Genomic DNA, 13,061 nt, shown 5'->3' on the forward strand with positions numbered 1-13,061 from the left:
GTGAGTCATAATGATATGAAATAAGGCAAACTTGATTGGATGTGAGTCATGTGACACACACTGATAAATCTCAATCACACATGACAAAGCTCAGCAAAGAACCAATATCACACAAAACAAAAACATCTCAAAACTTTCTCTTTAAAATCTGTAATTAGATACATAATCCCCTGGTCTTTTATGTTTATGATGGTATGTATGGGTTTATTAATAGTTCTCATGTGGAACTTTCATCAGTAATATCTCATTTCTGTTGTAAATATTGTATATTTTTATGTCGACCTTAGAAGACGAGTCTCTGACTCAAAATGTTATCGACTCTAAATAAAGTCTATTATCATTATTATAATATCTGACCACATCTACAATTTAAAGGTAAATTTAAAGGAAATGAACTTTAGTTTTGCAAACATTTAACTATTTTAATCCAGTGTTTATACAGTCCTGTGTTATATAATAATAGTACATGTTGTAGAGATATCATACTTCAAATGTTTTGTGTCGATGTGGTAACCCCCGTGTCACACCTCAATTTAAAACTCAAAATATTAAGTATGGTTTCCTATTGGTGTTCTGTCCTTACCATGGTTGGTGACCTCTTCACTGGAGTGTCCCGCTGTTGCATACGAGCATCGGCTGTTCGTGGTCTCGGGCCACGGGCTCGTGTAGAGTGGCCTCCCTTGCTGCTACGAGCACTGCGGGGAGGGGTCGGTATTTGATTCATGCTGTAAGGAGAAACTAATCCCTCCCCTTGTTCCATCTTTGACAGTGTTAGGGCATACTTCCTAAGGGCAGTCGAGTCAAGCTGTAATCAAAGTTCATTATCTTAAAATTCAAATAAATCAGAACAAAAAAAAGATTAAAAAAAATAATGTTGCCCTAGCTGCTTTAGAGAATTCTAAAAAAAGAAATAAATTGAGTTCTATTCTGCAAAATATTTTGAGATTATATGTGCTAGACCTAATGTTGGATTTTTCAGATCCTGAGATTTATCAAATGGACAATACAGTAAAATCAAGGTCAAAGGGGTCAAATAAAGGTAAAAAGTCAATAAAAGAATATAGGTGGGATGACACAGGCTTATGTTTGATATCTATATTTGGAAACCGTTTAACAGATCCACCCGTGGTCCTTACCGCATACAGATGCCTGGTGTCTATTTCATCTTGAGTTCCCTTGGAGCGGGAAGGGGAGTGGCTCTCCTCTCCCATCTCTGAGGTTGGTGTCAAAGGTCGTCCATTCTCATCTACATATATCACCTAGGAAACAAGGGCAGACAATCAGAATTATGTGCTGGATAATGTGTCTTATCTTGATAGCTTTATTTACCCTAAGATAATAACATCTTAAAATTATTATTCCTATATAAACTAAATTATGACTAAAAATGAATTTAGAAATATTTTCATTTTTTTTTTTTTTTTTTTGCAATATCCTGTTTTGTAAATTTTCTTAAAAAAACTTTTTCATAATTTTCAAACTGATATGTATTTCTATTTTAATGGACCTCATAGATATTATAAATACACCTCATAGATATTATAAATACAATTTTTTTTCAATACTGCATATCTTTTATTAACTATTAACCACACTGATTATAAATAAAAAATTTAACAAATTACAGCCAATGAAAACTGGTATTAGCAAGCATTGAATCATGCGTGACTTAGTGTTAGAGTCAGTCAAGCGAAGCCATGCATCAAACCCAAAATACTTCTCATTGGTCGTGTTTGATGAGTTAGAAAATAGTAAAGTGAGAATTTTGACTTGCTAGTAGGAAAAGGTGACTTATAATAGAGATTTAGAGAGATATCTTAGCTTTTTAGAACTGGAAATATCTGAACAACACAAATTTCCTTATTTTCATACCATAGGAAATGGGAAAGAAAGTACAGATATAGGAAACACTATAACATTCCCGTTTTTGGCACTGGGGTTCAAAATGTATTTCAAAGGTCAAATGGTAGAACAGAGGTCAACAGACTGAAATTTAACTACAATATATGTAAATCAAAATTGTAAAAACAAGGTCAAAAGGGTAGATCTTTATTAAAAAAAAACTAAGTCTAATAATTTTTGATATCAAAACCTTTTTTTAAAAACTTTTCAAAGCCACATCATACTTTAATTTAATGCTAATTCAATGGAAGTATAAAGGATCAATTTCAATGATATAAAAAAGGAAGGCAGTAAAATTTAGTTTCAAAGCTGCAATGAAAAGAATTAATGAATTTAAGATAGTTGGATGGATGAAAAGCAAATGTTGATGACGTAAAAGGTCTTATTGGTAATGTTTATGACAGGAAATATTGATGGAAGTACATAGATTTATAAGAACGTAGCTTTCAGTAGAGACGTAGAGTAAAGAAGTCTTGTTTTATATTAGACCTAAAGAGAGACTGACCACTCCGTGGCCTTGACCTTGGTCTATAACTTACTTCCTGGTATTGATTAGGGGCACTGACTGGACGTCTACGGCCACTCGATGACCTACTTCCTGTCCGTGGGGACAGATATGGTAAAATTTCCTCATCACCACGGCGACCACGAGAAGCCTGGTAACAACACAGATTTTAGTGATTAGTTAAAAACTCAAACAATAAATAAAGTTAAAAACATCCCATCTCCTGGTACTTGGTCACAGACAAACAAAGCTACATGTATCCATGCCATTTCTGTGTACAAACTAAAACAGCCAGTAAACAAAGCTACATGTACCCATGCCATTCCTGTGTATAAATTTTAACAGTCAAACTGTAAACAAAATTAAGGTAATACTATATAAACATCAAACCAAACATATAATTTATTGGCTAATGCATCAGTATATCATACTATACTATAATTTGTTAGTGCCGACCTATTCATGACTATAGTTCGTTTGCTACGTCTCATATATATTTCTGGTACAATCAATATGATATTGCACCTGTTGCTAATTTTTGTTGAGCCACTCGGTCTTCAGTTATTTATTATGGTAATGATTCCCCGAATAACAGATAATTCAGAAGCAGAAATTTTGTTTGTTGTAGCTATTAGCTACCAAAACCAGCTACTAAACTGAATAATGATTTAGGGCCATACGACATGTATAACAGTTTCAGCAATTAAATCAAATTTCATAGATGCAGTCATATTCTCTAAACTGGTGCTCGAGATCTATTTTTAAACAATTCTGCTAAGAGTCTGTAGGTACCAGCAGTCTCTCTCCCAACCAAATGGTGGTCCGGTACCTTACCCATGTTCCCATTTAACAATAAACAACAAACTCCCTTATATGGTAAAAGGCTGTCTTCATAATACTAACCAAGAGCAATTAAATAATGGTGAATTTCTAAGTACTCTTGGTCAATTAACAATTCAGACATTAAATATGATCATATGTCTGTTATTTTTATTAAATGTCTGAGCGTTTGCCTGTGTAAGTAATTTGTCCACCAGTTCACCGGTGCTGGGAGTTAAACACATTATACTGAAGTGAATAAGCGATATAGCTTCAGCCCGAGACGCTTGACCCACCGAGTTAAAATCTCCCAGGGTGTTCAATGGTAAATTCATATGAATGGATTAAATCGGATACAAGTGTAATCAAAATCTGAGAATTAATCCATTCTGTAAGGCAGAACGGTCGTATATATGATATGGGTTATCAACAGTACATATTACAAATAGAAACATAACTACAATTTTAATATGGAAGTCTTTGACTAACTGGATAATTCTAATAAATACATATATATCTATGGTATACATTAGTACATCAGAGCGACATTAATTATTTAACAGACATCCTAAGCGACCGCCATTGTCATTGTGACCCTACCTGGTACAGGTAAGATAATTCTACTCTACTGGGAAATAAACAAACTATTTAAATCACAAGTTTAAATGTGTACATGATTACATTTTATTCTTAGGACAGAAGACCTTTGTTGTTTTTTGCATTACCAGGTAGATACTCAAAACATATCAACCAATGTATATACAGAACCAAACTTCAAAGGAAGATCTGACTTCATCATAAATAATTCTATCCCTTTTACATAGTCTTTCCTGCATTAATGATTTGTTTGTCATTGTTTATCAATGTTTACCAACAGCACAGGTACTTGTAAATCTAAGTCATAGCTAGGATACAAGAGTTAATCTGTCTAATGTTTGTGGATATTTTGGTTTAAAGGTATTGTTAAATTTGTTCATTTATAAAAATGTCAGCGCAGATTTTACAGGTGGCTTTCTGAACCCCAGACCTAGTAGCTGAATCGTATTAGAAAATGATACAATTGTTCAGTTACAGCAATGATAAAATGCAAGTGTATCTTACAATTTTTTATTCTACCATGCTGTTAAAATCAGTATAGTTATGAAACAACACCCAATTGCAAATCATGTTGCCAGAAACATTTCATAATCAATTTATAAATAAAAGTCTACCTGAACAGTAAATTAGTTTAACTGGGTGTTTTCATTTCATTCCTGATTTTATCATCTTTGTCAACTGAAACAATTGTTAGGAGAAAAAAAAAGCATTAATTTCAAAAATCAAAAACCATGCAGTCAAATGTGACAGCAGTAACGTTGCCATGGTAACAGCAGTGACGTTGCCATGGTAACAGCAGTGACGTTGTCGTGGTAAGCACTAACCACATGCTTTGGTGGACATGTAAGTGCATTCTGAAATTCATCGACCACCTCTTCCACCACCGATGGGGTTGGCCTCCTCCTCATTTTTGGAGTCAGAAGTGGTAAAAGATCAGCACCTTGAGATTTTTTATTGGCAGCCTAGGAATCAATGACAGAGTAAAGAAGATGTGAAAAATGTTTTAGAGGAATCGCATTGTCATCTCTAGGAGTTTCAGAAATATAAGCAAACTTATTAACGTAATTTTTAAGTGTCAACACAGTTCAGGAACCTCAGATGGAAAGTTATCTAAAATGGGGTACCCAAAAATTGGCCCTGTTGTTCAATATAACTCTCATACATAAATTTTTTTTTTATAGCCAAATATGAAAATAATGTCTAAAATTCACTTTCATTTCTTTGCTTGTTAGAGCATTATTGTCAAAGTTAACTACGAAGCATTGGTAACTTAGGGCAGTTTCAAGGGAGATAACTCACTTATTCCATCAGAGATATACAATTACATTGTAGGTCAGATAAACTATAAGGAGTTTCCTATTAGTTATATATTACTCCCATTAAAAAGTGGTTATCAAACCAGGTGTTTTACATACAAGGGCCAAGTTTTCAAGGGAGGTAACTCAATAAGTTCATTAATGATATACACATATATGCCAAATTAACAATAAACTTCCTCCATCAAGTGTGATGCATCAAGTTGAGCCAGTTTGTTATATAACTCTAGAATAGCTGTCTCTGCCTGTCGTACAATAAAGCCACCATTAACACTCAGTCATGCTATATTTTATTAATCCTGATTGATTTTCTTCCTCTCCGCCAAACACAATAGTTTTACCTACCTGTGTCCCTTTACAGGTATCCTACAGGTAACCTATACAGGTATGTACCGTATTTGACCTAAATCAGACTGATAGGTGGTCTAATTAGTAATTATCGGTCCATTGTGAGGTAGTTTGACTGGGGAATAGCTACTAGTATCCGATAGTCATTAGAAATACAGAATGTACATTGATCTGTGTGGAGTTAATACAATGAACAAAACTCATACCTCTATGTATACTTAATCAAAATACTAGCACTAGAGTTTTATTTTGAAGGTCAGGTCAAGCATAACCTTTGACCTCCAACTTATATGAAATGAAACAGAGATTATTAAACATCACGCAGAAATAGAGCAATTAAGAGTGTTATGTAGATGTAGGGTATTACTGTGTATATCTTTTTCAGTAACTCTTGTACCTAAGTGTGAAATGTTTGATCTATTGATGGAACATTAAACAATAATTGTTTAAAATCTAGAAATGTGAATATTTTTTTCACACGTTACACAAGATACCTGACTACTGTTTAATTCCACTGCCTACATAAAACAACTCTATTTGTGAATATCAAAACCATTTAATTAATTTATACAATAAAACCTGTCCTTATATTATATCACCACCTCTGAATAAAGACCACCTGCTAAATAAGAACTTTCCTAGGTCCTAAATGATCAATTTTGATACAATATGACCTTGGTATAAAGACCACTAGATTACATGCCCCTTGTGTGGTCTTTATAGACAGGTTTCCCTGAAAGGAACCTAAATACATACATATTCCCCTTCCCTGCCCCTAAAACAATATATGGTATAGCAGGTAAAGAGAGCACCTATTGATGGGAGTAATCAATGATACATGGTATAGCAGGTAAAGAGAGCACCTGTTGATGGGAGTAATCAATGATATATGGTATACCAGGTAAAGAGAGCACCTGTTGATGGGAGTAATCAATGATATATGGTATACCAGGTAAAGAGAGCACCTGTTGATGGGAGTAATCAATGATATATGGTATACCAGGTAAAGAGAGCACCTGTTGATGAGAGTAATCAATGATATATGGTTTACCAGGTATAGCGAGCACCTGTTGATGGGAGTAATCAATGATATATGGTATACCAGGTATAGCGAGCACCTGTTGATGGGAGTAATCAATGATATATGGTATACCAGGTAAAGAGAGCACCTGTTGATGGGAGTAATCAATGATATATGGTTTACCAGGTATAGCGAGCACCTGTTGATGGGAGTAATCAATGATATATGGTATACCAGGTATAGCGAGCACCTGTTGATGGGAGTAATCAATGATATATGGTATACCAGGTATAGCGAGCACCTGTTGATGGGAGTAATCAATGATATATGGTATACCAGGTAAAGAGAGCACCTGTTGATGGGAGTAATCAATGATATATGGTATACCAGGTATAGCGAGCACCTGTTGATGGGAGTAATCAATGATATATGGTATACCAGGTAAAGAGAGCACCTGTTGATGGGAGTAATCAATGATATATGGTTTACAAGGTATAGCGAGCACCTGTTGATGGAAGTAATCAATGATATATGGTATACCAGGTATAGCGAGCACCTGTTGATGGGAGTAATCAATGATATATGGTATACCAGGTATAGCGAGCACCTGTTGATGGGAGTAATCAATGATATATGGTATACCAGGTAAAGAGAGCACCTGTTGATGGGAGTAATCAATGATATATGGTATACCAGGTATAGCGAGCACCTGTTGATGGGAGTAATCAATGATATATGGTATACCAGGTATAGCGAGCACCTGTTGATGGGAGTAATCAATGATATATGGTATACCAGGTATAGCGAGCACCTGTTGATGGGAGTAATCAATGATATATGGTATACCAGGTATAGCGAGCACCTGTTGATGGGAGTAATCAATGATATATGGTATACCAGGTAAAGAGAGCACCTGTTGATGGGAGTAATCAATGCCTACTGATGCTTTTAAGGATATTAAAACTATTGATTATAACATCAGAATCTGACACTATAGAACCATTGTCAGGAGTAGTGTGTACAATAAAACTTTCCTATAGCTGTCCTTACACAGAATCTATATTCTTGTTACTTGGTCTTCTATATATACTGTCAATACTGTATAAAGGACCGTTTCAACCTCTGACAGCTAAAGTTCAGATCCTTCAAATTTTTTCTTTGATCATAGCTAGATGATTGTTTCCTTGATTAGGATCTTTTTATTGCATTGTCTAAGTCAATCTCTCTGTATTTGACGAGAAATTACAGAATGATACTGGGTTTTTTTTATTTTAGAAGTCAAAACATGAATTATGATATAATGCTTTCTTAATTTTAGATTAGACTTTAAAAGTCCATGAGGGGTCTCAATGGAGGAATAGTTATGATGTCTCGACACAGCTAGTGCTTCTGTCCTACCACCCCTGGATCATATTAACTTGAAATCTAAGTGGGGCAGCAGCTAGACATCATTAACTGTAGGTTGGTAGCTTTTCTTCAGGTACTCAGACTTTCTTCCACCTTGTTAACCTGGCACATCGTTAATGGCCATTGATATAACATAAAAGACTTACACTCCCCTATTGTGACAATAAAGCTGTGATCATGTGGATATCATCGATCTGGCGAGGATATCATTGATCTGGCGAGGAAATCATCGCCGGGAACCATGTCAACAGCAGACAATCAGAGAAACTCTAAGATAAAAACGTTTTGATAATACTGTTGTATATCTATATCTACCTCGTCACCGTGTCTGTACCTATAAATAATAGATCTGCTGCCATACCTACGGGGAATACCCACATCAATACGCGTGTAGTTATCACAAATTAATGGGATTCATCACAACATATTTATATACTCTCCATAATTCCTAATACTCCATTAAACATCTGTTCAGAACTTAATCTACATTTTTGTATTACAGATACCAGTAGGACATCTAAAAAAACCAAACAAACAAAAAACTAAAGCTCAAATATAAAATGCAAGCAGAATAAACACATACCCTCACTCTGCGAACCAGTTCAATTTTGCCGATTTCCTCCAGTTTTCGTTTGATTTCGACCTGTCGCGTACGTTCCAGGTCGAGTGTTTTGTGTACAATGGCCTGTGACAGAAGGTCCTTTACGTGTTTTTTGTGTTCTTTACGCGCCATATTAATCCTGTACTGGTTCTCCGAGATGATCTTCCCTCGGGAATTTATCTGCACAAAATGAAATTATAATAATTAGGCAAAACTAAGGTATGAAAATTTAGTAAGACTTTGAATTAGAACCATGTAAAATATTACATCATCACTTATGTTTTTCAGTGTAAACTCCAACATGTGATAGTGGAAGATCCACAGAACTGTTTTTGGAAGTTTCTATGAGTGCAAAAATTGAGGAAAATGGTCAATACAAGATAAAAATTGTCATTATTCTCTTTGCATTGTTTTGGATTTGAAAATGATAAAGGCCACCAAATTCAAATTGCTACTTGTAATGACATTGGAACTTACCAGGCCAGACTTTCGTAGATGGCGCCGCATGCGGACATTGGAGAAATATCCGGCAAGATTTTTGTCTGTCAGACTGTTGTAGTCGGCCAAAGGGCTGTAAAACGACAGAGTATATAACACACATCATAACACTAAAAGTAAACAAATAAACATTAACATCTCCAATACTGACCACCTCTGTATACAGACCACCTACATAATAAGACCGGTTACCACCCTCTTGAAGACCCCTTGTCATTAGATTTAATTTTTCTTTGTCCCTGAAATGTTCTTTATAGACAAACTAAATTTTAATGTAGTTTTGATTTAAAATTAAATAAAATTAACTTCATATTTTCTAATTTTCTTACTTATTTTTTCTCTTCTCTTTCTTGAGTAGTTTATGATTTTATTTTAATTAAGCATTGGCATGAGTCCTTTTCACCTCATTACTGAATGAAAATTGGAAAAGGTTTTCTAGCAGTATACTACACTATTTTGGAAGTTAAACTGATGTTTGAAATAATTATAACAGAAATATAGTAGAAAAAACCTACATCAATTTCATTCTTTTTTCATTAGCTTTATATATATATAAGCTAACAGTTCAAATTGAAATGTACCTATTGATTTCAGGTACTGCAGGTCTCATCAATAAAAATCAAGACAATTTATCAACATCAGAAATTCTAAGACATTTATAGGAAGATTTTCAACGCAGGGGATAGGCTCATTGGATCTTTATTTCGCATAAGAAATGGTACTCGAGTCTTACAAACCTTCATGTTTACCTATCACTCATAAAAATGAAACATTTATAATAGTATAAGTTTGGTCGTTAACTTTATTATCTCATAGAATGGTTGACAGTGTGCCTTTAATGTCTTATATAAGACTGTAAGTTATAACCTGGAGCCGAAGTGCAGACTTAGACTGAAATACATGCTCAAACAATTCCTTTTTTAATACTCTTATAGTTTTACATTCACTCTTTTCATTGATCATTGATTTACTTGAACAAGTTTATAATTTATTATTTGCATTCATGTCACTTTCAATAATAAATCTGTTACCGCCCTTCTCTACCGTCAGACATGTTACGTGTCGCTGTTTAATTAATCACGACGTGTTCTATACTTTTCATCACCTGTATATTACACCCAGTTTTTCTCTCTGCAGTAGGATTAAGTTATTTATCTAAGTTAAAGGTAAGTTATGAAAAACATTGAAGTGTTGTGTTGTGTCTGACTACCCAGCCTCGCTGGAGATGGTATCGCATGTTTAATACATCTCCCTAACAGGTAACCCTTTGTCGTACAAACATAAAATGTCTGGATTGAAATTAAATGTACACAAAAGTTTTCAAAGTCATAATATGAAACCTATGAAAAGGACACAATATAAACAAAAAGGAAGACTGCAGTTTAAAAAATCCATTTTTTTATATTTTTTATGGAAATTTTTAAAAAAAATTTTTATCCAATTTAATGTTTTAACCAGTTAGGAAGAAGTTGAAAAATGAACTTTAGCCAACACATCAAGAGACTTTTGAAACTGGGCCCCAGTGTCCTGGAACTCGTTAACATCAGTGGTATGTTTCAGTAAGATAGCACTATAGGTGTAGTTCATCACTTTTTCACTATCACAATGAGACAAAAAAAACTAAAAACAAAGCCTTCTAAGATACACATTCAGCAGGTGACAATGAAAGTGAGGAAAAAACTAGTAGATGTTATACAATCTATGGGACATGGCCCAAACAATTAATACTTTTGAAAATTACTTTAATTAAAAAAGTTATTCGAGGGGCATTTTGTGTCCAATAATAGACACTCTCCAAATATTCTAATTTTACCAAGTTCTTTAAGACACATGTTACTCTCAAAATCCCTTTTCCATTTTACCAGTACTCTTCTCAAAATGATGTAAAAATGCCCCTTCCCAGTTCATGAGATAAAGCCTTGCCAAGGCAGTAGTGTCAGACCCAGCCCAAGGACGGCTCAGATAATACATAACCCAGGATAACTGATACCCGGGGACTTATCCATTCTTACAGTGCCTGTCATATCTACACAACTGTTCATAGTAACAAAGACAAGCACTCGACATCACCGCAGATTTATAAATAATCAGACAAAAACCCTCTAAACAAAGTCAATTTCCACTTGTAATAATTTATGTGTTCTCATAAGGTGTTGACTGAATACTTAATAGAGAAGGCAGATAGCACACCAGTCCAGGTAGGTACAGGTAAACAAGACTACCTGTATCACAAACAGATCAATAAAATCAATAAAGTCTATTCCTAGTTAAGGTATCTCAGACTTCTCAAAGTCGACAGGGAAATTGGACACCTGGTTAGGGGATCGGTAACCTCTCAAGGTCGATGGTGAAAGTCTATTCCAAGTAAAGGTATCTCAGACTTCTCAAGGTTGACAGGGAAAAACGTGACCTGGTTAGGGCATCGTTAACCTCTCAAGGTCGATGGAGAAAGTCTACTCCTTAAGTTTCGGTAAGGTATCCAAAGGTCAACAGGGAAAATCAACATCTGGTTAGGGTATCAGCAACTTCTCCAGGTCGATGGATAAAGTCCCCCAAAATCAATGTCAAGGTCAATTGGGAGAATCAACACTTAGCTAGGGTTGACAGCAAGCTCTCAAGGGTAATGGAAAAATTCTTCTTCTAATTAAGGTATCTTCCAATATCAGTGATTTCTCAAGGTCATAAGAGAAAATTTACTGCACCTTAGATTTTAAAAGGTCACAGAATTCACAAGGTCGTCAAAGAATGTACAATTTGTTCAATAATTGTGGAAAAGTTTTAAAACCGACGATTATGTGTCACATGTTTACTACAAACTTCCTGAAAGGAGTTTGAACAATTTCGATCATGATGACTGACAATTACTATTTCCTGAAAGACTAGTTTGAACAATTTCGATCATGATGACTGACAATTACTATTTCCTGAAAGACTAACAGAATTTTGAAATATCAATCAAGTCTATAACGTTCATTCTCCACTAATTTGCATGTTTTCAGAAATGAAAACATAAAATATGAAAATTGAAAACAAAGTTCGTATGTATTGTCATTTGTTTGGCAAATATCTCTAATTTTTAAATCCAAAAGGGCTGGCTCCTATCTTTACTCAAAGAAAAGTTATAATTGTTACAGTCAACCATCATATTTTGGTAAAGAACATATACGTGACTTTGTTAAAATGAACTAAATTGAGGTTTGTCATTAGAAATGCCACAAAATATACACTTTATCTGAATTTTTGCTTTGGTTTTAGACTTTTCTCTCCATTCAAAGCCATTTGTCCGTCTCGAAAGCAACTTGTCTTTATCAATTGCAGTTATGAAAAGTTCATTTGTGAATATTGGTTTGTATGATTCATAAGTGTGTTCGAATAGTTTCATATAAAAATAGTACCAAAGTATTTTGTTTCTATATTTTTCCTTATTATCAAACTGTACCTTTATCTGCATCAGTACATGTCAGTAATCTGTATTTGTATAAATCACAAATTACTGTATAGGGCATTAAAATCCTGCTTTAAACAGTAACGTATATGTTACAACATACTTAATATATGACTGTAGAAATCTGACAGGATTATTATGTTTTTGTGTTTCATAAATTTGTCAAAATGCATCAAAGAAAACTTTTCAGCGGTTTCACTTGTCTGCAATACTTTAGATGATTTTTGCCTAAATTAGCAGCGATAACGTATCTGTTCTCTTGGTATATGTCTTTATGAATTATTAGAAAATAAACTAATTCAATAACACGAATCTGCTTCAAAACTTGTAGTCAAAACTACAACATCGAAATTATCAAACGATAGATCAAAACTATTGAAAGCGGCGTCGATGAAGAGATGATTATGTGTGAACCATATTGGTAACGTATCTGTCTACACCGATTCCCATTGACTGCGGATGGTTTCGGCGTTCTTGTCATTTAATTGGGGGAAAAAACGACGCGCACGGCTGACAGGTACAATGTATATGTGATAACTCAGAATAAACAGTTCGTCCGATATTATTGGCCAACGAAACCTCACATGTCCTTTGTTGATGTT

At 34.5% G+C, this 13,061-nt stretch overlaps 1 protein-coding gene across 10 annotated transcripts in view; it reads right to left on the minus strand.

Annotated features, from left to right (window-relative positions):
- The window catches only part of LOC138309474 (glutamate-rich protein 3-like), a 71,842-nt gene that overhangs the window by 53,839 nt on the left and 4,942 nt on the right, over window positions 1-13,061 (minus strand). For 7 of the 10 annotated variants that reach the window (XR_011206283.1, XR_011206284.1, XM_069250674.1 and 4 more), the window contains exons 2-6: window positions 8,994-9,087; window positions 8,499-8,696; window positions 4,648-4,785; window positions 1,137-1,259; window positions 584-805 (exon numbers count right to left, since the gene is read on the minus strand). Coding sequence is in view for 8 of the 10 variants with exons in the window: in XM_069250674.1 (XP_069106775.1) it covers window positions 584-805; window positions 1,137-1,259; window positions 4,648-4,785; window positions 8,499-8,696; window positions 8,994-9,087 (775 nt within the window). In the remaining 2 variants the exon portion in view is untranslated. Of the gene's footprint in view, window positions 1-583; window positions 806-1,136; window positions 1,260-2,441; window positions 2,559-4,647; window positions 4,786-8,498; window positions 8,697-8,993; window positions 9,088-13,061 lie in introns of all 10 variants that reach the window. The other 3 variants (XM_069250676.1, XM_069250675.1, XM_069250677.1) reach the window with 2 other exon arrangements.

This window comes from Argopecten irradians, chromosome 15, assembly GCF_041381155.1.
Source record: "Argopecten irradians isolate NY chromosome 15, Ai_NY, whole genome shotgun sequence".
NCBI classification, from domain to species: Eukaryota; Metazoa; Mollusca; class Bivalvia; order Pectinida; family Pectinidae; genus Argopecten; species Argopecten irradians.